The sequence below is a fragment of the Vipera berus genome, assembly GCF_964194415.1.
Source record: "Vipera berus genome assembly, chromosome: 16".
Classification (NCBI taxonomy): domain Eukaryota; kingdom Metazoa; phylum Chordata; class Lepidosauria; order Squamata; family Viperidae; genus Vipera; species Vipera berus.
The window spans coordinates 5,509,218-5,533,368 of NC_138219.1; the positions used below are offsets into that span (position 1 = coordinate 5,509,218).

The 24,151-nt window shown below is 47.4% G+C and overlaps 1 protein-coding gene across 1 annotated transcript; it reads left to right on the plus strand.

Moving 5' to 3' along the window:
• Positions 1-388: 388 nt before the first annotated feature.
• Positions 389-12,310, plus strand: OVOL1 (ovo like transcriptional repressor 1). The gene is made up of 4 exons (XM_081340961.1): positions 389-514; positions 8,491-8,681; positions 9,886-10,072; positions 11,426-12,310. The coding sequence occupies exons 1-4, from the start codon at positions 418-420 to the stop codon at positions 11,731-11,733; spliced, it is 783 nt and encodes a 260-aa protein (XP_081197087.1). The 5' UTR covers positions 389-417; the 3' UTR covers positions 11,734-12,310.
• The last annotated feature ends 11,841 nt before the right edge of the window (positions 12,311-24,151 follow it).

A 24,151-nucleotide genomic window follows, 5' to 3' on the forward strand; every position in this document is an offset into this window, starting at 1 on the left:
CTTTCTTTCTTTCTTTCTTTCTTTCTTTCTTTCTTTCTTTCTTTCTTTCTTTCTTTCTTTCTTTCTCTTTCTTTCTTTCTCTTTCTCTCTCTCTCTCTCTTTCTCTCTCTCTCTCTCTCTCTCTCTCTTTCTTTCTTTTTCTTCCTTCCTTCTCCCTTTTCTTTCTTTCTTTCTTTCTTTCTTTCTTTCTTTCTTTCTTTCTTTCTTTCTTTCTTTCTTTCTTTCTTTCTTTCTTTCTTTCTTTCTTTCTTTCTCTCTCTCTCTCTCTCTCTCTCTCTCTCTCTCTCTCTCTCTCTTTCTTTCTTTCTTTCTTTCTTTCCTGTTTCGTTTTCTCTCCTCCTCCTTCCCCCGCCCTGGCGAGGGAGCAAATTTGGGAAGTTCAACGTCGGCCAGACTAGCTGACCTCGAGTTCCCAAAATGCCCAGAGCTTTCCTGGTGAAAAAAACGTGCGTTTCTGGCCGGAGAAACTGGAGCGAACTTCCCGACGAAGAACGAGGCGAGATTTACGTGCCAGGTGAGTCTCGAGGCGAGCGGGCGGGCGGGCGGGGGGGGGGGAGACTGGAGAAAGGCAGGAAAAGTTGCAACGGGTCTGGGTTTGGAACCATTCTTGTTGTTGTTGTTCTCGTTAACAATAACACAACGACATCGCGCTTGGAGAAGGAGCGGGGGGGTCTTTTCTGCTCTTTGAAATAATAAAAATAATAATAATAAAAAAGAATTGGGTTCGATCTGAGTTGGGGAAACGCGTCTGAAAACCATTAAACCAGCAAAGCGGATGTCCCATAGTGGATTGGGCCCTCTGGGGGCGGGGAGGGGGAGAAAATGGGGAAGAGGCCGAGGGGGGGGGCGAGTAGGGGCTCCTTTCTCGGGCCTGGGTCGTTTCCCTCCATAGCTCGAGGCTCCTCCAAGCTCCACCTTGTTTTCAAGACGGGGGGGGTCACGGCTAGGAAAAAGTCCGTTATCAGGCATCGCTCGGGAGAGGAATTCTGGGCTCCGGTACCCCCGTCGGGTATTTTTGGGTGGGGAGCGGGGGGGGGAGAAATGGGAAAAGGGTGGGGGCGAGGTTGAAAAAGCTGCTAATCACACCTGCCCGACGATCCCATTGTCTCTCCCCTCCTCCCTTCCCGCCCCCCCGGCCTGGGAAGCGCAGTTAAGCGAAGCCTACTCCGCCTTCTGGAATGTTTGAACGCGCCGGCAATTTAGTGGTGCGTTGAGTTGGGGAGGCCGGAGGCGCAAATGGGAAAAAGAAAAAAAAGGAAAAAAAAGAAAGGAAGGAGAGAGAGAGAGAGAGAAAGAAAGAGGAAGAGAGAGAAAGAAAAAAAGAGGGAGAGAGAAAGAGAGAGAGAGAGAGAGAAAGAGAAAGAAAGAGGGAGAGAGAGAGAGAGAGAAAGAAAGAAAGAGGGAGAGAGAGAGAGAGAGAGAAAGAAAGAGGGAGAGAGAGAGAGAGAGAAAGAAAGAAAGAGGGAGAGAGAGAGAGAGAGAGAGAGAGAGAAAGAGAAAGAAAGAGGGAGAGAGAGAGAGAGAGACGGGGGGGGGGTCTGGAAAAAGGGGGGCGGGCCCCGCTTTCTTTTCTCTCTTTTTTCCTCTCTTTTTCGTTAGGATGGGAAGTTGAAGGTGAGGATCGTGGGCGAGCAAGGCCAACTTTGCCCTTTTTCTGGATGCGGGAGGTTGTTTAAAGGCGGTGGGGTTTAAAGGCGGTGTGGGGTGGGACTGTTTGGGTCTGTGTAACGTTTTTCCCGTCCTTAATAATAAGGACGACAACAACTAGGTTAACAGGTACCGACAAAGGAAGAATATTTAAGGAACGAGAATAGAATAGTGCCTGAAGGGACCCTGGAGGTCTTCTAGTCCAACCCCCCCTCCTGGTCAAGGCAGGAGAACCTATATACCATTTCAGACGACGAGTGGATGCCCAGACGCTTCTTAAAAGCCTCCAGTGATGGAGCGCCCACAACTTTTGTAGGCCAGGGTTGACGCGCTCTCTGAACTTGGGTTGTTTTCTTGCAGATGTTTCATCACACCAAACATCAAGAAAGGAGGGGAGTGGTGGAGAGGAGGGGGAGGAGGAGGATTGTGGGGTCCTTGATGCCCCTCTGAGCTGGGTTGTTTCCTTACGGACGTCTCATGACCCAACTAGGGAACGTCATCAGTGCTGGAAGAGAATGGGGTTTAGCTTTGTTTATATACATACATTTCCTTCTAGCACTGTTGACGTTTCCGAGTTGGGTCACGAAACGCCTGCAAGAAAACAAGCAAGCACGGAGAACGCCATAGAACGGGAAGGTGGGAAGGGACCTTAGAGGCCTTCTAGTCCAGCCCCCTGCTCAACCAGGAGACCCTAATTATTCTGAACAAGTGGCTGTCCGGTCTCTTCTTTAAAAAACCTCCAGTGACAGCCACTGGAAACTTCTCTTGAGACTCTTCCTAACAGGAAGAGTCTAGAAGCAGTAAATGAAAGCAATTAACCCAGATTAAGCTACAGCCTTCCCATCACATGCAAAGTCCCCTTTAAAAGGGGTGGGGGGGTGGGGCGCGGGGGTGGGTTTTTTGTGATGGACTGGTTGGTTGAAACGCAGCCCTCTCGGATAGCTCAAAGTGTAACTGGTTGTGGGAAACGGTTCCTTCCGTACGACTGCAGCCTCAGGATGGGCGTGAGGCTCAGGCCAGGTTTAACTGGTTTTGCCTCTGAATTGTGGCTGGCTGGATTTGCTGACCAGGCTGAGGCATAGCTTGTTTACCCATCACGTCGCCTGGGCTGGCCCTAACTTCGGAACTGTCAGCTAGCCAGGGGCAAATCAGGGCTGCCTTCCGTGACCAGAATGCTCGGCAGCCCCCGGAATTTGTAGCAAATGGCCTGGCTAGCTGGAGAATTCTGGGAGCTGAAGTCTTAAAGCTTTGGGAGTGATGTTGATGAGTTCAGCTCCCATTTTAGCCATGCCGGCTAGGTGACTTTGGGCCAATCACCAGGAAATGGTGAGTTCTAGCCCTACCTTAGCCATGAAAGCCGGCTAGGTGACTTTGGGCCAATCACCAGGAGATGGTGAGTTGTAGTCCCACCTGAGCCATGAAAGCTGGCTAGGTGACTTTGGGCCAATCACCAGGAAATGGTGAGTTCTAGCCCTACCTTAGCCATGAAAGCCGGCTAGGTGACTTTGGGCCAATCACCAGGAGATGGTGAGTTGTAGTCCCACCTGAGCCATGAAAGCTGGCTAGGTGACTTTGGGCCAATCACCAGGAGATGGTGAGTTGTAGTCCCACCTGAGCCATGAAAGCTGGCTAGGTGACTTTGGGCCAATCACCAGGAGATGGTGAGTTCTAGTCCCACCTGAGCCATGAAAGCTGGCTAGGTGACTTTGGGCCAATCACCAGCAGATGGTGAGTTCTAGTCCTGCCTTAGCCATGACAGTTGGCTGGTTGACTTTGGGCCAATCACCAGGAGACGGTGAGTTCTAGTTCTACCTTAGGCAGAAAAACCAGCTGGGTGACTTTGGGCCAATCATCAGAAGACAGTGAGTTCTAGTCTAACCTTAGTGATGAAAGCCGGCTAGGTGACTTTGGGCCAATCACCAGGAGACGGTGAGTTCTAGTCTTCTCTTAGGCAATAAAGCCCGCTGGCTAACTTTGAGCCAATCTCACTGTCTCAGCCCACCCTACCTTGCAAGGCTGCTGTGGGGAAAATCAGAGGAGGACCGTTTCTTTGGATATGTTTGCCGCCTTGAGTTATACATAACAAACGTAATAAAGGCGGGATACAAATAAAAAAGTAACCATTTAAAAAAAATCTGGAACCTGGCAACTTTGACTGATCCTTGTTGTTTGCTTCTGACCAAGGACAACCAAATGGTTTTCCGGATTGTTTACTTTTTGCCAGGGGCGTTTGTTTATTTATTTATTTATTTTTAAAAACATCCCAAAATGTAAAATTTCCCCTCCAGCAGCGGGTCTAGGGAGAAGATCATCAGAGGGGACCTATAAAAGAACCTCAAGACGTCCTTTTTCCATCAGGCTGATCTGGATTGATGATGGGTTTTTTAAAAGTCTTAATTTTAACTGTATAATTAATATTTGGGGCTATTTAATTTTTTTTTTAACTTTTGTACTGTTGGTTTTTATTGTTGTTAGCCGCCCTGAGTCCTCTGGGAGATAGGGCGGCATATAAGTCCCATAATAAAATAAAATAAGTGATTTTTAGGAGAGGCTGATAACGTTTGGGGTAGAGCGTGTTTTACATTAGTTGGCAAGCTGCACTGACCTCAACTTAGGACTCTGTAATTATCATCTAATAAATCACGCTGGCAGCCGGCTGCAGGTTTCTGCCGTAGACGCCAGGTTTGTGAGTCGAGAGAGGAGCGTTCCGACGGGATTTGGCTTTCTGGAGAATGATCCAAAATGCAAAACGATGCACCCTCGTGTGCCTGTTAGCTGGCACACCGAGGCACCTCTTTTGAGAAGGGACGATGAGAACGATAACCATGTTAGATTTAAATCTTGCCCTGAGGTCTTGCGTTCTTTCCCCTTCTTGGCTTCTGGCATCCTACAAACAACCCTGCGAGGTAGGCTGGGCAGTGAGGGAGAGGGACAGGGAGAGAGAGAGAGAGAAGAGGGAGAGAGGTAGGCTGGACAGAGAGAGAGGGAGAAGAGGAGAAAGAGAGAGGGAGAGAGAAGGAGAGGAGAAAGAGAGGGAGGGGGGAGAGCAACAAACATCAAAAACTTCCTCCAGTTACAAAAAGTTTGGCTTCCATAGGTAGAACTCTTAAAGTTGAAGCACAGAGCAGAATAGCAGAGTTGGGACCTCGGAGGTCTTCTAGTCCAGGGTTTTCCAACCTTGGCAATGTTTAGACGGCTGGACTTCATCTCCCAGAATTCCCCAGCCAGCATGGCTGGCTGGGGAATTCTGGGAGTTGAAGTCCAGTTGGTCTGCGGATCAATCTCTTTTTTTTTCCCCAGAAAGGCAAGGAAATACGATGGAACACAGGGAGTCCTCGACTTACAACTTTTCATTTAGCGGCCGTTCAAAGTTACAACGGCACTGGGGAAAAAAAATGACTTAGGACACTTTTTTCCCACTTATGACCGTTGCAGCCTCCCCAGAGGTCACGTGATCAAAATTCAGACATTTGGCAATTGACTCATATTGATGACGGTCGCAGCGGCCGCGGTCACGTGATCCCCTTGGGCGACCTTCTGACAAGCAAAGTCAACGGGGAAGTTGGGTTCACTTAACAACCGGGTTACCACCTTATCGACAGCACCGATTCACTTAACAACGGTGGCCAGGAAGGCCGTAAAACGGGACAAAACTCACTTAACGACCGTTTTTGCTTAACACTGGAAATTACGCGCGCCAAATGTGGTCCTAAGTCGGGGACTAGCTGGAGAACTCCAGGTGTGGTTATTATCTGCCTGACCGAACAAAACAGTTCTTCTGAGAACGTGCAGAGCGTTGCGTTCACAGACTTCTTTTTAGAGCTTCTCCTTTAATCTTCTATCAAAGCACGTCTTTGATAGAAAGCTGCTATTCCTTTAGTTCTTTGCTTGGAATGCACTGCAGTTTATTCTTATTTTATTTTTATTTTTTTTCTGGCACAGGAGGTTTGCCTATTCATTTTAATTTTAATTAAAAAAGCAAAGTTAAAAGGCAAATAAATCTGCTGACAAATTTGACAGGCCTGTGCCTTGCCAGTTCACTTCGGGCTGTTCCATCTAAATGAAAGCGAAATAGAAAACTAATTTGGGGCAAGGAATGCAGATTCTTCTTATATGTACAGGCAGTCCTTGACTTACGATGGCTTGTTTAATGACCGAAGTTACAAACATCACTGCAAAAGGGACTCGTGACCGTTGTTCACACTTACGACCGTTGGCAGCGTATCCCCCGGGTCACGTGAACGGAATTAAGACACTTGGCAACTGACTCACACTTATGACGGTCTGCAGCCTCCCGGGGTCACATGATCCTCTTTTGCGACCTTCCAACTCAGTGGGGAAGCTGGGTTCACTTAACAACCGGGTGGCTAACTTAACAACTGCAGGGATTCACTTTTAGGAAAGTTGCAAGAATGGCCAAAAAATGGGGCAAAATTCACTTAAGAAATGTCTCGCTTAATGATAGCATTTTGATCCGGGGACCACGGGGATTGGCGCAACAGTCGTAAGCATGAAAAAAAGGTCCTCGGTCACAGCTTGCCTTCAGAAATCGTTGGCGCTCCATCACTGGAGATTTTTGAGACTAGACAAGACATGTGTCTGAAATGGTATAGGACGGTTCTCCTGCTTAAGCGGGGGGCTGGACTAGAAGACCTCTAAGATCCCTTCCAGCTTCTATTCTATTCTATTCTATTCTATTCTATTCTATTCTATTCTATTCTATTCTATTCTATTCTATTCTATTCGACAGTACTTGTCTGAGATTGTATAGTCCTCCTGCTTGAGCAGGGGGCTGGACTAGAAGACCTCTAAGGTCCCTTCCAGCTCCTATCCTATCCTATCCTATCCTATCCTAAACATTTTTCATTTGGACTACCTGTTCTTAGGCTGAGTTGGTTCCCCCACCCCCCATCATACAACGGAGTTGTAAAGAATGGGACAGCCTTTGTCCTGTTCTTTGCATGCACTTCGGGGCAATTGCGACACGCAGCCGCCCACTCCGCTTTTTTTGGAGGCAGGTGATGGGCCCTTAAAATGTGGCGCCAGCCCCGGAAACGCTTAATTAACTCCCAGGGTTGGGCCCTGCTTTCCAATAACATCCCGGTGAACTGGTTCCAGGCTGTTTACTGCTATTGCAGCTGGTGTTGGGTCCTGATAGAGGGACGCGGAAGGAGGGGATAAGTTTTCTTAGGGGGTGGGGGTGAGGAATGAGCGAACCCCGCGTTTGTTCCAACCGTTGCAGTCATGAGGACTAGCATCCTGGCCAGCCTTGCGAAACTGCCCTTCTGCTCAGCGGAGGCTTTGTTTGGCGCCCGCCTCGTTTTCATCTCCAACCTGCGCTGGTTCCCCCCCCCCCAGATATCTGGAGGTGAGCCAGTTCTGAGAGGCCCGGGGGAAAATAAACCCCGAATGTGGCTTTTGATAAGTGTTCCTAGAGTCCCCGTTTTTTGTGTGTGTTTTTTTCCCGAGTCAGGAAAAGTGACTCTTATTACCAAGCGGTGCCACTGAATTTTGCTCTGCTCAGATATTATCTGAAGCACAACCTCTCCTCTGCGGAGGAGAACCACCTCCGGGCCAGAAAGAGAGCAAGTTAAGATGGATTTGGGGAAAACATTATGCACAATGAGATCCGGTGGCATGCAGTGGCTGGGTTCTTTGTGATTCAGTGTATTGTGTGAATGCAGGCGTTGTCTTGGAGCCATCACTGTAAGCCTTGCTAATTGGGGCATTTTAGACTCCAGAAAGCTAGATGAAACGTAAACCAGTGACAAATTAGAGAGATGGGCTGTGGATTAAAGCAAATGTTCTGCTGGGTGTTCAGAGACGTTTCATCGCAGCTTAATCCTGGCTTAGCCTCAGGGGTGAACCCAGCCAGAACTGGTCAGCCTGCAAAAGTTCTGAAAGCCACAAGTTCTGGTTCTGATTTTCCTGCATCTGGCAAGAGGGTTGCAAGAAGTCCTTGACTTATGAGTGCAGTGGAGCCCCAAATTGCATTGTTCAATTGTTAAAGTGAATTTTGCCTCGGTTTACCCCCTGTCTTACCACAGTCCTTAAGTGAATCACTGCAGTGGTGAAGTTAGAAAGACAGTTGATAAGGGAACCTGCCCCCCCCTTGACTTTGTTTGTCAGAAGGTCCGAAAAGGGGATCCTTATCCTTATCCTAATGCCTCCTTAAGTAACACCAGCTGCCTGCAATTAGTGCAGGTTCGAGTCCCACCAGTCTCAAGGTTGACTCAGCCTTCCATCCTTCCCAGGTAGGTAAAATGAGGACCCAGATTGTTGGGGGCAATTAAGCTGACTTTGTAATAATGCCGCTTGGGTGTGTGTGTGAAAGCCCTAATAAGCAGGCACATACATAGAATGAAGGCTATTGCTAAGCTTGTAAGCCGTCCTGAGTCTTCGGAGAAGGGCGGGATGTAAATGGAATTAAAATAAAAAATAAAATAAAAAAATCCTGCCGACACGGCAACCGTTGTAAACACGAATCCATTGCCAAGCACCCGAATTTTGACCGTGCAACCATGGCAACGGCCGTAAGTGCGAAAAAGGGGCCCAAGTCGCTTTTTTCAGTGCGGTTGTAGTTTCGAACGGTCGCTAAATGAACTGTTGCAAGTCCAGGACTACCTGTAGTCTATAGGAACCCCATTTCTCCCCCCCTTTTTAAAATAATCTTCTTTTCTTTTCCTCACTCTCCCTGTACCTGTAGTCTATAGGATCTCTAGGAACCCCATCCCCACCTTTAAAAAAAAAACTTTTCTCCAGTCTCTCTCTACCTATAGTCTATAGGACCTCTAGGAACCCCCCCCCCTTTTTAAAAAAAATAATAATCTTTTTTTTCTCCAGTCTCCCTGGGCGGATATGCGCTCTGGAAAGACCCCGAGCCTTCGGTGGCCGAGCAGCCATCGTTCCCGATGCCGCTGGACATGACCCTCCGCAACTCCGTCTACACGGCGGCTCAGCCCCACGGCACGGCCCACGTCTCCGGCGGGGCACGGCAGGAGACCAACTCCGACTTCTGCCCCTCCACGGTCAAGGTATAACCCGACTGGACGTTTGCGCCCCTGGGAGTATTTGCCAGGGAAGCAAACAACAACGAAGGGGTACGGTGTGATTGTGTCAAAGCCGCTCCTGGTCTGAGCTTGCTTAAATCAGGGGTGGGGGGCACAGAGAAAGGGCGGGAAGTTAGTCGTATTGAAAAAGGCCTCGGGGGGAACTGGGCAATTGTTGCGGGCACGCTCACAAAATGGTAGTCGCCGGACGCAAAACATCGGCGCCTGTCTAGTTTCATTTTTATTGGCTAAGAAATGTCCCCAGATTGGATGGCAGATGATGATGGTGATGATGATGATGATGATGATGATGATGATGATTATTATTATTATTATTGTTACTATATTATTATTATTATTATTATTATTACTATATTATTATTATTTAACGGAGGGAAAGCTTTGTGTGGGAAAGCGGTCATAAGTCGCTTTTTTTGATGCTGTCGTGACTTTGGTCGCTAAATGAAGCATCGCCAGTCGGGGACTTTCCAAATGGGACAGGTTATTTTCAAAGGAGAGTTTGGAGGTGCTGCGGCTTCCAAACGACGGGGCTGGGAAGGGTTAGGGCAGTGATGGTGAACCTTTTAAAGACCGAGTGTCCAAACTGCAACCCAAAACCCACTTAGGTATCGTCAGGTACCAGGTGGGCGTGGCCCATTGGGTGGGTGTGGCCCATTGGGTGGGCGTGGCTGCGGTGGTAACGGCAGACTGGGTGCGACTAAAAAGTTCAATCAATCAATTCCAACTTTCTGAGATCTATTTTTTCCCCCCGCGAGAAGTTGAAGTTGATTGATTGAACCTTTTTTTTTTCCTTGCACACGGCAGCGGAGGCCTAGAGCGAAAAGGTTTTATAAAACCCAGCTGAAGGCCTGGGACTGGGGCGACGGCATGCGTGCCCACAGAGAGGGCTCTACGTGCCACCTGTGGCACCCGTGCCATAGGTTCGCCACCACGGGGTTAGGGTCTCCCATTTTGAAAATCTTACCAGTTGGAAGTGCCGTCAGGTCAAACTAGACGGGCGGTGCCCGAATCTGGCTACTGGGCAGCCATGAGGACTAGAAGCTTAACTTCACTCTGACCGGCGAGGACCACCTCTCGGGGCTGAATGGCAGGTTAGGATGTGGCCAGTCCAGGCAGAGCTCACATGGAAGCTGTTCTGTTTCTCTCGCCACCTCGCCCCCCCCCACAGGTGACCCCGGCGGACGGTCCCATTGAGCAATTTTCCTGCCCGTTTTGCCAGAAAGCCTTCTCCTACCAGCGCATGCTCAACCGCCACCTGAAATGCCACAGCGAGATCAAACGCCACCTCTGTCCCTACTGCAACAAAGGATTTAACGACACCTTTGACCTCAAGAGACACGTTCGGACGCACACAGGTGAGTTTCACGCGGACGGACGGTTTTTCCCCCCGCGGGGTTGAGATCGATCCGCGAATCGGTGCCAGGAACGGCTTTTCCGATCCGACCGGGGATGATAGTCCCATTAAAAAAAAGCGGGTCTATAACTCGGGGTCTTTCTTGGTCCCAGATCTATGGATACATAGGGGAGGGGGAGACTGTTCCCCCCCAGCTGTCCTTGGCATACGATGCCCAAACTACAGGTGTTAACAGCGAGGATGTTTCCCCGGTAGATCAAAAAAGGAGAAATGGTGGTTGTGCGCTCAGGATTAATCCTCCGTTCTGCAGGTAGTCCCCAAGTTACAACCACAACTGAGCTCATTATTTCTGTTGTTAAGAAAGAAAGTTGTTCAGTGGGTTTCCTTATGTGTCAAATTCCTTGTGGGTCCAATCACACCTGTCTAGTAATTCTATTCTATTCTATTCTATTCTATTCTATTCTATTCTATTCTATTCTATTCTATTCTAATCCATATTCTATCCTATCCCATCCTATCCTATCCTATCCTATTTCCATTCTATCCCATCCCATCCCATCCTATTCTGTTTTGTTCTGTTCTGTTCTATTCTATTCCCATAACCATCTATTCTATTCTATTCTATTCTATTCTACTCTACTCTACTCTACTCTACTCTACTCTACTCTATATTCTATTCTATTCTATTCTATTGTATTCTCATCCATATTCTATCCTATCCTATCCTATCCTATCCTATCCTATCCTATCCTATCCTATCCTATCCTATCCTATCCTATCCTATTTCCATTCTATCCCATCCCATCCCATCCCATCCTATTCTGCTTTGTTCTGTTCTGTTCTATTCTATTCCCATAACCATCCTGTTCTGTTCTGTTCTGTTCTGTTCTACTCTGTTCTACTCTGTTCTACTCTGTTCTATTCTATTCCATTCCATTCCATTCCATTCTGTTCTATTCTGTTCTATTCCATTCTATTATCTGTTCTGTTCTGTTCTGTTCTGTTCTATTCTAATATTCTTTCCTCCGGGAGGAATTTGGGTTCCCTTCTCAACCAGATGATCCACTTAATGACCATGGGGATTCGCTTAGCAACGGAGGCCAAAAGAAAAGTCACAAAATCTGGCTCAACTGATTTAACAACTGCCTGGCTTAATGACAGAAATTCTAGTCACAGCTGTGGTTGTAAGCTGAGCGCTACCTGTAGCCCAGGGCACTAAGACAGGATGTCGCAATCGAACGATGCAGGTGAAGAGGGTTGTCTGGGCTCAGAATCAGAACAGAGCTGGATGGGACCTTGGAGGTCTTCTAGTCCAGCCCCTGCTCACTCTTGGGTCCCTCCTCCTCTCCCCCAGGTGTGCGTCCCTACAAGTGTGAGCTGTGCGACAAGGCTTTCACCCAGCGCTGTTCTCTGGAGTCCCACCTCAAAAAAATCCACGGGGTGCAGCAGAGTTACGCCTACAAGGAACGCCGGGCTAAACTTTACGTCTGCGAGGATTGTGGATCGACGGCCGACAGCCAGGAAGCCCACCTCCGTCACCTACAGGACCGACACCCCGACAGCCCGCTACTCCGCAAAGCCTCGCGCAAAGTCGCCACTACGACCCTTCACGGCATCATAGACCCCGCAAGCATCCTGCAGGGTGCCAGTCCATGTTCCTAAACATCCTGCCCCCTTTTTTGGGGGGGGTGGCTGGTGCTCCTTTGAACTTGAGAAGACCCCCCCCCCCCTTCTCTCTTGACCAGGCCAAGGACTGGAAGGCTGAGTTTGGCCGCTGGACTGACCGCCAGATCCGGTCTTTTGAATCCAGCCTTGGGAAAAGACACACCGAGAAAAATTCTCCGTGAATCTTTCATGAAGCGCTGGGAAATTATATTATTCTTTTTTAATCTGGATCGGACTTCCGGATAGGATGGCGGTGGCTTCGGGCGTTAGAAAGGGCCTACCTTGGCTGCGTGGCAGGCCAAGCCTTGGGTGGGGGTGGGATGATTCTCAGAGGTCATCTAGTCTGACCCCCACCCCTCTGGCCAATGCAGGAAAAGAGTTGATGAGACTTAGTTGCTGCATTGGGGCTGTTTCCGGGCTGCCTTTAAATCCTCACTCGGGTGGTACAAAAGTGTCTCTGAAAACTGGATTTAGAATCGTTTGATACCATTCTCTGAATCCCTCACCCATTTTTATTTATTTTATTTTATTTATTTTAATTCCATTTATATCCCGCCCTTCTCCGAAGACTCAGGGCGGCTTACAAGCTTAGCAGTAGCCTTCATTCTATGTATATGCCTGCTTATTAGGGCTTTCACACACACCCCAAGCGGCATTTTCTCGCACCGAAGCCCGAGGACGTTGTGTAACGGTGTGAAGATTTGGGGAGATGCCTTGAATGTCAAGGCAAAAAATAACAAACAAGGTTGAGCAATGGATCCCGTCACCAAGAAATGGTGTCTACCCTTTCGCTGGATATGTGAAACTCTAGAGGCTTGGGAGTTCGAGAAGCGGTGGAATGGATTTCCGCCCCGATTAAGCAGGGGGTTGGACTAGATGACCTCATGGCATCCCTTTGGGCTCTGTACCTCTTATGATTTTTTTTTTCCTGCCTCAGGGCCCAATCAAACTAGTCTGACCTTGGAGATTTAAGTGCCTCGACTTGTTTCTCGGAACCAAGGCAGGGTTTGAATGAGAATGACAATCTAGTTTTGAAACGAGAATTATCTCAGGACTGGCGCTAAAAATGGGGGTGTCTGGATGAGCTTTTTGCAAGCTTCCATTACGCACCCCTCTTTTTTACTGCCCAGAATTCAAGCTCTGACATTCTAGAATCCGGTGAGTTTTTTGTTTATGTGTGTGTGTGTGTGTGTGTGATCGTTTTAACCAATGCGAAAAATGTATTATTTATCCAGCTACGGATTTTGAGTTTTATGAATTTTTTTTTAAAAAAAGATATACAGTATTGGATTGCTGATAGGACTGAATTATTTCTAGCCTTCTTGAAACAGGGCAGAACAATGAGTTATTAGCAAGTGCAATGGTTTCCAAAGATTATATAGTAAGGGGTATTTTTATTTAATATTATTATGAATGTGTGAAGACGTGGTTGCTGCCACGGCGTGGCAAGGCACCGAAGCTTAATTTTCGGCATCTTGTAGGAAAGAGGCATTATGCCAAACGCCAGGGTGTGGATCTTGTTTACATATCGGCCGTGTTTTGTCTCAGACTTTGGGGGAACAAGCTGGGCCTGTGAACTTTTAATGTTATTATATTATTCGTAATCTATTATTCTTCCCCTCCTACCTGTTAATTAAAATAAAGGAACTGGATTCTCTCTGATAAAGTTGCACGTCGTTTGAATTCCAAAGTTGTGGCTCGGATGGGACCTAACATGACTGTAGGAAGCTCAGGAGAAACAGCTAACTGGGAACCAGGAAGATGGGGCATGTGTGAAACCAGTTCCTAATGTCCCCTAGCAGGTTACAGGTAGTCCTCAACTTACGACGAGATTTGGGAGCGGAGTATCCGTTGCTAAGCCAGGTGTTTGTGAAGGGACTCGTGCCCAATTTTATGAGCTTTTTTCGCCACCGTTTTTAAGCGAAGCCCTGCAGTTGTTAAGTGGATCAGGGGGTCATTAAGCGGATCAGGAGGTCATTAAGCGGATCAGGCTTCCCCTATCGACTTTGCGTGCTGGATGCTACATGGGAAGGTTGCATATGGTGATCCCGTGACCCTGGGATGCTGCAACCGTCGTAAACCCGAGTCAGTTGCCGTGTGCCCAAATTCTGATCACGTGACCACGGGAATGCTGCAATGGTCGCAAGTGCGAGGACCAGTCCCGAGTCCTTTTTTTTTTCCCCAGTGCTGTTGTAACTTTGAAAAGTCACCAAATGAATGAATGCAAGTCGAAGCAGTCCTTGCTTAACAGCCGGTGGTTCAAAGTTATGACGGACCTTCCAAAATGTACTTATGATCCGTTCCAGAGGTCTGACGACAGCCCACTCACGTAACTTCCTTTTGAGTGCTTGGCAACTGACTCATATTTATGGCAGTGCCCTGCGGTCATGTGACTACGATTTTCAACATTTTTTTGCCTGTTCCTGGCTTTATTTACAGTTTCTGGCAAAAAAAATGTCCGCTGGGTATAATGGATTTGTTTAACAAGCCTCACAAAAATTACAATCACAAAATCGTTCCCGCGGCGATTCACTGCCACGACCTAAAACAGTTGTTCCAGGCAGGACAAGAAGCAACGGATGGAAACTAGTCAAGGAGAGAAGCAACCTAGAACTAAGGAGAAACTTCCTGACAGTGAGAACAATTAACCAGTGGAACAACCTGCCTCCAGAAGCGGTGAATGCTCCAACACTGGAAGTTTTTAAGAAGAGACTGGACAGCCATTTGCCTGAAATGGTATAGGGTTTCCTGCCTGAGCAGGGGGTTGTACTAGATGACCTCCAAGGTCCCTTCCAACATTATTATTATTATTGTTACTATTACAGTTGTAAATCAAGGACTACCTGTACATCCATGATTTATTTACATTTATTTACAGATGAACGGTTTCAGGAACTGGGTATGTCTAGTTTAACGAAAAGGTAAGGACTAGGGCTGACATGATAGCAGTGTTCAAATATTGGAGGGGTTAACACAGAGAAGAGGGGCGGTGGTGGTGTCAAGCTTTTCTCCAAAGGCCAACAAGGCAGGACGAGAAACAACGGATGGAAACTCATCAAGGAGAGAAGCAACCTGGAATTAAGGAGAAACTTCCAGACAGCGAGAACAATTTAATCAGTGGAACTACTTGCCACCAGAAGTTGTGAAGGCTTTATCCCTGGAAGTTTTTAACAAGACACCGGGCAACCGTTTGTCTGGAATGGTATGGGGGTCTTCTGCTTGAGCAGGAGGTCAGACTAGATGACCTCCAAGCTCCCTTCCAACTCTTTTATTCTATTATTTATTTTATTTGTTTGTTTAGATTTCCCATTTATTGGGGCTTGCCAACCCGGTCTGTCTCCCTCTTAAGCATCGTAAGGTGGACGAATTAAGGTTGGAACAATGAGTGGCAGATGTCAAAGAAAAATCTGCCTTACGAAGCTTCTCGATCTGTTCCCGTCCAGTTCAATGCATGCGAATTCTCTCTTGCTCGCCTTCGAAAAGAGAAGCTACACAGCCAAACCGGCGTGAACGTGCCATCTTGCCTTGCACAATCATTTTTTTAAAAAACAACAACAATCGCATGAGAGATTGAAAAGCCTGTTTCATTCCTGCCCCCCCCCCCAGATCCGAGAACTTTGGCTAGCTTGAGAAGCCACAAAGCCATGGACCAATATCCAAGCAAAACTCAACCTGCGTTCCGACAAACCGGATTTAGAGAGCAAAACACGAACAGTGGCGGGAAGTCCTGCAACGACCGCAATTCAGGCTGAAATTTCCACTCATTAACAACTGTCTTGCTCTGCCATGGAAATGTTGAGGCTCAATCGTCATAAACCGAGGGCTGCCCGTAACCGCATCACTTAATGACAGCAATGTCGGCAGTCCGTCCCCGTTGCCATTGTTAAGCAAGGATTGTGGATCATCGTTTATGTATTTTTGATGGTTGCAGAGTCCTGGGATCACGTGATTCCCCTTTGGTGACCCTCTGACGAGCAAAGTCAGTGGGGAAGCCAGATTAAATACCTGCAGTGATCTACTTAAAAACTGGGGCAAGAAAGGTCGTAAAATGGGACCAAACTCACTCAACCGTCTTGTTTAACAACAGAAATTTTCGGCTCAATTACGTTTGCAAGTCGAGGACCGTCGCAGAGGCAGTTCTGTGTATTTGTAATCAAAAGAGGAATTGTTTGGCTTGTCGGAATCTCATTTTTTTTTTCCTTTCTACAATTCTTCAGACAGAGTGGAAAAATTGCCCTCTTAAACTGACTTTGCCCAACACGCTTAACTCTGGTCAGTAATTAACCCGGTGATTGCTTTTGCAAATGAGCTAGGTTTTATGAATTTTAACTTTTTCGCTTTTGGAGGGTTGTTTTGCCAACCCCTCTGATGTTTTTAATTCCTGGTTCAGTGCTAACGGGGTTCTGTGTAAACTCAAACACAAAAAAAGGGGGTGGGTGGGATTAATTGGAGAATCCAATCGAATCAAACGAGACATGGATAAAGTTAGAACCTGGTCCTCAGATTAAGCAGAATGTTGATAGAAGGGGATATTTTGTAGCTCAAGGTTGAAGTGAGGGGTCCTTGGTGCTCTCTGAGTTTGCTGGTTTTCTTGCAGACGTTTCATGACCCAACTAGGGAACATCATCAGTGCTAGAAGAGAATAGGATTTGTGGAGAGGGGGAGGAGGAGGAGGGCTGTGGGGTCCTTGCTGGTCTCTGAGCTGGGTGGTTTTCTTGCAGACGTTTCATGACCCAACTAGGTAACATCATCAGTGCTAGAAGGGAGGAGGAGGAGGAGGAGGAGGAGGAGGAGGAGGAGGAGGAGGAGGAGGACTGTGGGGTCCTTGGTTCTCTCTGACCTGGATTGTTTTCTTGCAGACGTTTCATGACCCAACTAGGGAACATCATCAGTGCTAGAAGGGAGAGAGGTTGGAGGAGGAGGAGGAGGAGGAAGAGGAGGAGGAGGAGGAGGAGGAGGAGGAGGAGGAGGAGGAGGAGGAGGAAAGGAACGTGGGTCCTTGGTGCTCTCTGAGCTGGGTGGTTTTCTTGCAGACGTTTCATGACCCAACTAGGTAACATCATCAGTGCTAGAAGGGGCATCTGCCACAAATCCACTCGCTTGTAGCACTGTCGATGTTACCTAGCTGGGTCATTAAAAAATCTACAAGAAAACAACCCAGCTCAGAGATCAAGCCCACCCCCCAATCCTCCTCCTCCTCCTCCTCCTCTTCCTCCCTGCAAATACCCTCCCATCCCAATCTAACGAATCAACGAAAAGCACTTTTTCTGTTGATCCAAAGCCTACATTTTCAGTAGCAAAGTGAGCAGAGTTGTACTGTTATTGTTCAGCAACAGAGAGTTGCAAACTGGCTGATGATAAAAAGAAAAAAAAGAAAGCATTGCTCTAAAGATCGACTGTTAAATTTCCTGCCCCACCAGAGAGAAATAAAGGAAGTTTATTCCATCTGAAGCTCTCTCTCCCTTGTGGGGTGGGGGTGGGTGGGTGTTCAGGATAATTTTTGGCACGCCCAAGCTTTGCTTAGATTTTGCCGTAAACACCTCTAATGAAGTGGGAAGCAACAGACAACAGCTTAGGTAATGCTGAATTTAATTATCTGAAAGGTTAATTAGACTTGAAATTAGATTCACTGCCTGAAAATATTTACGGTGGCCACCAGGGGGCGGAAAGGGATTGCAGGTAGCAATACAACAACCCTATTTCCCAACAAACAGTTTTCATCAACAAGTTTGCAAAGAAAATCATTTTTAACCTGGTTTTGAAAGTGAAATTGCACGTAAAAAATGGCGGATCTCGGAGATGAATGAGGGTGAACTATCCCCTCACCATTTCTGCTTCTCAAAGATTTGTTAATTATCTAATGGCTCCTGCAAAGCATCAGAGAAATACTCTTAGCTACCCAACCCTGACTGGCGCGTTTCCAAAAACTGCATTCTGTGCAGTCCTTCTAAACTTGCAGAACCTGGTTAGGAAGAAAAAAGTAGGCTAGGAGCAAAGATTCAAGAAATATAACAACTCTTCGGGAGGCCCTTTTGATGACAGCAGGGATGGGAGAAGAATTCGGCTTTTGCCTGGCTGGACTACAAGTCCCAGCAGCCCCAGCCAACATGATCTGGAATGGGGATGCCGGGATCGATTGGACACCAGGAATAGAGTCCCTGGGTCAAATCCTCGTTCAATTCTCTTGGACCACACATGCCAGTCGGCCTGGCCTACCTTGTAAGGTTGTTGTGAGGATAAAAGGGAAGAATAGAATTTCCTGCAGGGACAACGGATTATGATAGAGTTAATTTAGGCTTTAATTCAGAAATGTCAAGTTGACAAATAGATCAATTCCCCTGGGTTGCGAGATGTTTTTTCTCTGCTTCTGGCTTTTTTTTTTGTTTTTGCAATGATCGTTAAGTGAATCACACGGTCGCTAAGCGAGGCGTGTAACTGCCATTTGCAAGCTCCTCCTGTTGACTTGGCTTGTCGGAAGCCGGCTGGGAAGGCCGCAAATGGCGATCCTGTGACACCCCCACCCACCCCCAAGGAGCTGTAACCCTAAGAAATACCGGCCGGTTGCTAAGCGCCTGAATTTTGATCATGTGACCCATGGGGATGCTGCAATGGTCACATGTGTGAGGACCAGTCCTTTATTTCAGCGCCATCAGAAGTTAAAGAAGTCAAGTCAAGGAGTGCCTGGAAGCCCTTTGGCTAGTTCTGCTTTCCAATAAAGGAGAAACTTTGCACGAAATGAGGGGTCCTTGGTGCTCTCTGAGCTTGGTCGTTTTCTTGCAGACGTTTCATGACCCAACTAGGTAACGTCATCAGTGCTAGAGGTTTGCAGCAAACCCCACTCCCCCTTCTGATGATGTAACCTAGTTGGGTCATGAAATGTCTGCAAGAAAACCACCCAGCTCAGAGAGCAGCAAGGACCCCACAGCCCTTCTCCTCCTCCCCCTCTCCACAAATGCTATTCTCTTCTAGCACTGATGATGTTCCCTAGTTGGGTCACGAAACGTCTGCAAGAAAACCACCAAGGTCAGAGAGCAACAAGGACCCCTCACTTCAACCTCCTCCTCCTCTTCCTCCTCCTCTTCCACTCTGCAAACCCCACTCCCTTCCAGCACTGATGATGTTACCTAGTTGGGTCATGAAACGTCTGCAGGAAAACGACCAAGCTCAGAGAGTAACAAGGACCCCGCAGTCCTTCTCCTCCTCCTCCTCCTCCTCCTCCTCCTCCTCCTCCTCCTCCTCCTCCTCCTCCTCCTCCTCCAACCTCTCTCCCTTCTAGCACTGATGACGTTACCTAGTTGGGTCATGAAACGTCTGCAGGAAAACGACCAAGCTCAGAGAGTAACAAGGACCCCACAGTCCTTCTCCTCCTCCTCCTCCTCCTCCTCCTCCTCCTCCTCCTCCTCCTCCTCCTCCAACCTCTCTCCCTTCTAGCACTGATGATGTTCCCTAGTTGGGTCATGAAACATCTGCAGGAAAACGACCAAGCTCAGAGAGTAACAAGGACCCCACAGTCCTCCTCCTCCTCCTCCTCCTCCTCCTCCTCCTCCTCCTCCTCCTCCTCCTCCAACCTCTCTCCCTTCTAGCACTGATGATATTCCCTAGTTGGGTCATGAAACGTCTGCAGGAAAACGACCAAGCTCAGAGAGTAACAAGGACCCCACAGTCCTTCTCCTTCTCCTTCTCCTCCTCCTCCTCCTCCTCCTCCTCCTCCTCCTCCTCCTCCTCCTCCTCCAACCTCTCTCCCTTCTAGCACTGATGATGTTCCCTAGTTGGGTCATGAAATGTCTGCAAGAAAACAATCCAGGTCAGAGAGCACCAAGGACCCCACAGTCCTTCTCCTCCTCCTCCTCCTCCTCCTCCTCCTCCTCCTCCTCCTCCTCCTCCTCCTCTCCCTTCTAGCACTGATGATGTTCCCTAGTTGGGTCATGAAACGTCTGCAAGAAAACAATCCAGGTCAGAGACCACACAGGACCCTTCCATTCCGCTTTCCCAGGGCAAAAGGCTGGGGGCTTTCGACTTTTTCTGAACGTTGCGCACGTCAGGGAGCTGACTCAGTCCCAGATGGGAACTGGTGGAAGAACTTTCTGTACCTCTGTAGCATCTGGGAACATCGATATGCAAGAAGACCACGCTGAACTAGCCGGCTTGTCTACCACCAGGCGGAGGGGAGTCGGTGAGGAATGTTAATGGTGAAAGGTTGGGTTTAGTTTAATGCTGAAAGAACAGCCCGGAGCAAAATGTGCTTGCCAAATTCAGACAGTTTTCAACCTGCCGAGAAGCAGATTAAGTATCTATCTATGATGTACTTCCTTGGGTCTCAAACCAGGATTTGCCTAACGCAGTTTTCAAGGAAGGGACAAAGAGCAAACTCTGACCTTTTGGGCTGAGACGCCAAGAAAAAGCCTTTTAGGAAAGGAAACTTTTTTTTTAGGTGGCTGGGTTTTAAACGCCAAGAGCCAGGTTTCTAGTCCTCAGGATGGGTTGGAGACGGAGTCCAAGTGTTCTCAATACTGGCGATTGGTGTGGACTCTCATCGTAATGTGTTAAAATCTCTACCCCCACCATTGCATTTAGAACACTATCTATTTATCATTCATATCTATCTATATCATTCATCTATCATTCATCTCTCTCGTTCATTTATCTCTCTCTCTCTATCATTCATCTCTCCCTCTCATTCATCTCTCTTTCATTCATATCTCTCTCATTCATTCCTATCTCTCTCTATCATCTATCATTCATCTCTATCTTTCATATCTCTCCCTCTCTCTCTCATTCATCTCTCTCTCATTCATTCTCTCATTCATTCCTATCTATCTGTCTATCTATCTATCTATCTATCTATCTATCTATCTATCTATCTATCATCTATCTATCTATCTATCTATCTATCTATCTATCTATCTATCTATCTATCTATCTATCTATCTATCTATCATCCATATTTTCAAACAATGCAAATGCCCATTTTAATTTCTTTTTTTCTCTTTTTTTGCAACAAGAGCAGGCACCCCCCCCAACTCTTTTAAGGCCAACTTCTCTCCCCAGCCAGATTTTAAAGGTGGCACTCTAAAACCCACTGCTTGAACCCTGGGCACCCCTGATATTGGGACGCAGCCTTGTCCAGGCTGTGCAACCACCCCTGTCTTTGGCTAAAGGTCATTCACATTTACGACTTGGACGTCTGTCCTGCCCCTTCCTGGGATCTGAAAGTTCTGGCCAGACAGTTGGAGCAGAGTCCACCTCTTGCCAGCCGAGTACCTGCCCGCCTCTCCTAATGCCAACCTCTTGCAACTAATGAACTTGTCATTGCAAAATGTTGACATTTAATTAGCGAGGCCTCGTGGCTGGAGCCGAACGGTGACTTGCAGGCTGCTGGCTCCCCAGACAAAGCCATGTTCTCTCCCCCCCCCAGGATGGTTGGCAAAGCTGACTTTGAAGTGTAGGGCACTGAGATCGAGGTGATCGCACCAGGTTGCTTTTCGGGGCCCGGCGCCCACCAGCCCTACTTGGAGCCAAACGCCTGCAATAACCAGAAGCGTCAATTTTCCCAGAAGATGGTAAACAGCGTAACAGTCATCCTAATAATAACACTATTATGCATCGGCTAAGTTGCAAATAGCAATATAAATGAGTGCAGGAAGTCCTCGACTTACAGCAGTTCATTTAGTGACTTTTCGAAGTTACAACAGCACTGAAAAAAGTGGCTTAGGACCGTTTTTTCACACTTTTGACCATTGCAGCATCCCCGGGTTCACGGGATCAAAATTCGGACGCTTGGCAACGGACTCGTATTTATGACGGTTGCGGCGTCCCGGGTCACGTGACCAAAATTTGGACTCTTGGCAATTGGTTCCTATTTATGACGGTCACTGCGTCCCGGGGAATCATTTGATCCCCTTTTGGGATCATCTGACCAAGCAAAGTCAATGGGGAAACCAGATTCACTTAACAATCATGTTCCTAACTTAACAACTGCAATGATTCACTTAAGAACTGTGGCAAGAAATGTCGTCAAACAGGGCAAAACTCACTTCAATGTTTCACTTAGCGACCTAAATTTGGGGCTCTATTGAGGTCGTACGTTGAGGACTACCTGTATCCTAGGAACAATTCCTTACAGATTTACTTGTGTTAGTGCTTAATCTCAGTTGCATTGGCGATATCCCCATGTCCTTTTGTCTCAGGGTGATGGCAGATATAGTCTCGACTTATAACTAGTTGCTTAGCAACCATTTGAAGCCATAACAGACCAGAAAAAAGGTACTTATGATCTGGATTTGAAGATCTGACGACAGGGCCTTCCCACGGTCCCCGTGATCACATTTGGGGGTGCTTGGCAACCGGTCTGCATTTATGGCTGTTCGTAGCATCCCAAGGTGATGTGACCTCAATTTAGGACGGTTTTGGGGGGGGGGCTGGAAATTGATATTTACTTTCCAGCAAAAACTGCTCATTGCAGACAATGGTTTCGCTCCACGACGCTGGAAAAACATCATAAAATGAGGTTGGTCACGTGATGCCCCACCTAACAACCTCAATTGCAGCCATAAGTCGAGGACCACCTGTAATTCAGTATCACAGGTGCGCTGTAGACGCCCGTCTTCACAGCAGCAAAAAAATGGGCAACACTGTTTTGGCATTCTCTGTCTCGCCTAGAAATTGAACTGCAATCCTAGAAAACTAACCGATGTGCCCTAGAGGATTTTTTTTTACATTAGTCACCGAACCTGTGATTTCCTGGTGGCCTTCTCTCCGTGTCTGAGCAATTGAGCCCATATGGAGAGGCGCTGCTGCCCCCTGGTGGCTGTAACTCCCAAAGGGCTGGGAGAAATTTCTGGACGGGGCACGAATTAGCAAGCCCGTGACGGTGAGTCAGGTTCAGGTTTTGCTTGCTGATTTCATTGCTTCAAAGAGGCAAGTTACAAGCCCTGGTTGATGGGTGTTAATTAACTGTCTCTGAGATTTCGTGACAGACAGCCTCCAGAAAAACAAGGTGCGTTATTTTGCAACCGTGCCAAACATAAGCCTTCTTCTCCAGGGAATATATTAAAATATTAATGGCGAAATCGGAGACGCTTCAGCTCAGAAGAGAAATCCAAAGTCAAAGACTATAGCTTTTTCTTGTCATTTGCAGCTTGGCTCACTTGCCCGAGCCAGCTACAGCTGCCTGGTTTTCCTCGGCTCCCCATGTTCCTCTTTAATCTACCACAGTGTTGACTTAACAATCATGGACCACCACAAAACAGGTCCTGAATCCAGGTCGATGACGTGACCGACCCATTTTATGTGTGTCACAAGTTACGACCATAATGGGTAGGTTCCTTTACGCTCGTAACTCAAGGACTGCCCGTCTTCTATCCGGATTCACTTAACAACCGTGTTCCTAACTTAACAACTGCAGTGATTCACTTAACAAGGAAGGTGGTAAAACGGGGCAAAGCTCACTTAACCGATGTCTCACTTAACGACAGAAAATAATGGCTCGGTTGTGGTCATAAGATGAGGACTTACCTGTATTCCGGATGGAGAAGCCTCAGGATTTGAACTCCAGCCCTGCGGGGTAAATAGTTGACGAAACGAGCGTTCACTATTTCTACAAAAACATTTCTGCTAAAAAAAAAAAAGGCTTCGTTCTTCTCTTTTCGTTCCCCCAAAGTTTGTGTGCCACATTCCCCACCCTTAAATTGCATACTTCATCCTTGTGCCCTCCTGGAGTTTACGCACTTTTTTCCCCTTTAACCCAATCTCTCCCCCTCACACACGCACACACACACACACACACACACACACACCCGTCCTCATTTTCTTTTCCAGTTGATCCCCTCCAAACCAGCCTAAACGTTAACCCAATCAGCTGCTTCCTGCTTGTCATAAATAATCCACGGAAAGAACAATTTCAGGACAGTTTTGCTTAGCGGGGACCCATCCGCTCCCTCAGACTTGGCACAAAGGGCAGAGAGGTTTTTGGTTTTCCTTTCAATGTGGGGGAGTGCCGAGAATCTCAATTTTTTTTCACCCGCTCTTCATTGGACAGCAGATTCCTGGACTCACAAACCTTCCACCGGATCCTCAAATCTCCTCCAGCAAAAAGGAGACTCAATAGTGTAGGGACGAGAGAAGGGGGAAAAAAGGAGATTAGGGATCTTGACAGACGCACGGATAGGTCCTCTCCAGCACTGCCAGACTGGTGAAGAGATGTGCTGATCTTTTTAGACCCTGTTTTTTTTTTAAGATCCCTCCCTTGAGAAAAGCGCTTGCTTTCCAATCTAGAGGGATCTGCTGGCTCTAATTCTTTAAACCAAAAAAAAAAAATCCTGGATCTTTGAGTCTTTCTTTTTGCAGGAATTCTATTTCGCAAGTCACCACCGATTGTTCGGCATTCTTTCTCTTTTCTCTTTCCCCGTCTTTCCAT

Coding starts and splice junctions, on each gene's coding strand:
- OVOL1 (XM_081340961.1), top strand. CDS start 418: ATGCCCAGAGCTTTCCTGGTGAAAAAAACGTGCGTTTCTGGCCGGAGA. Junction 8,682..9,885: donor TCTGCCCCTCCACGGTCAAG/GTATAACCCGAC, acceptor CCCCCCCCACAG/GTGACCCCGGCGGACGGTCC. Junction 10,073..11,425: donor ACACGTTCGGACGCACACAG/GTGAGTTTCACG, acceptor CCTCTCCCCCAG/GTGTGCGTCCCTACAAGTGT.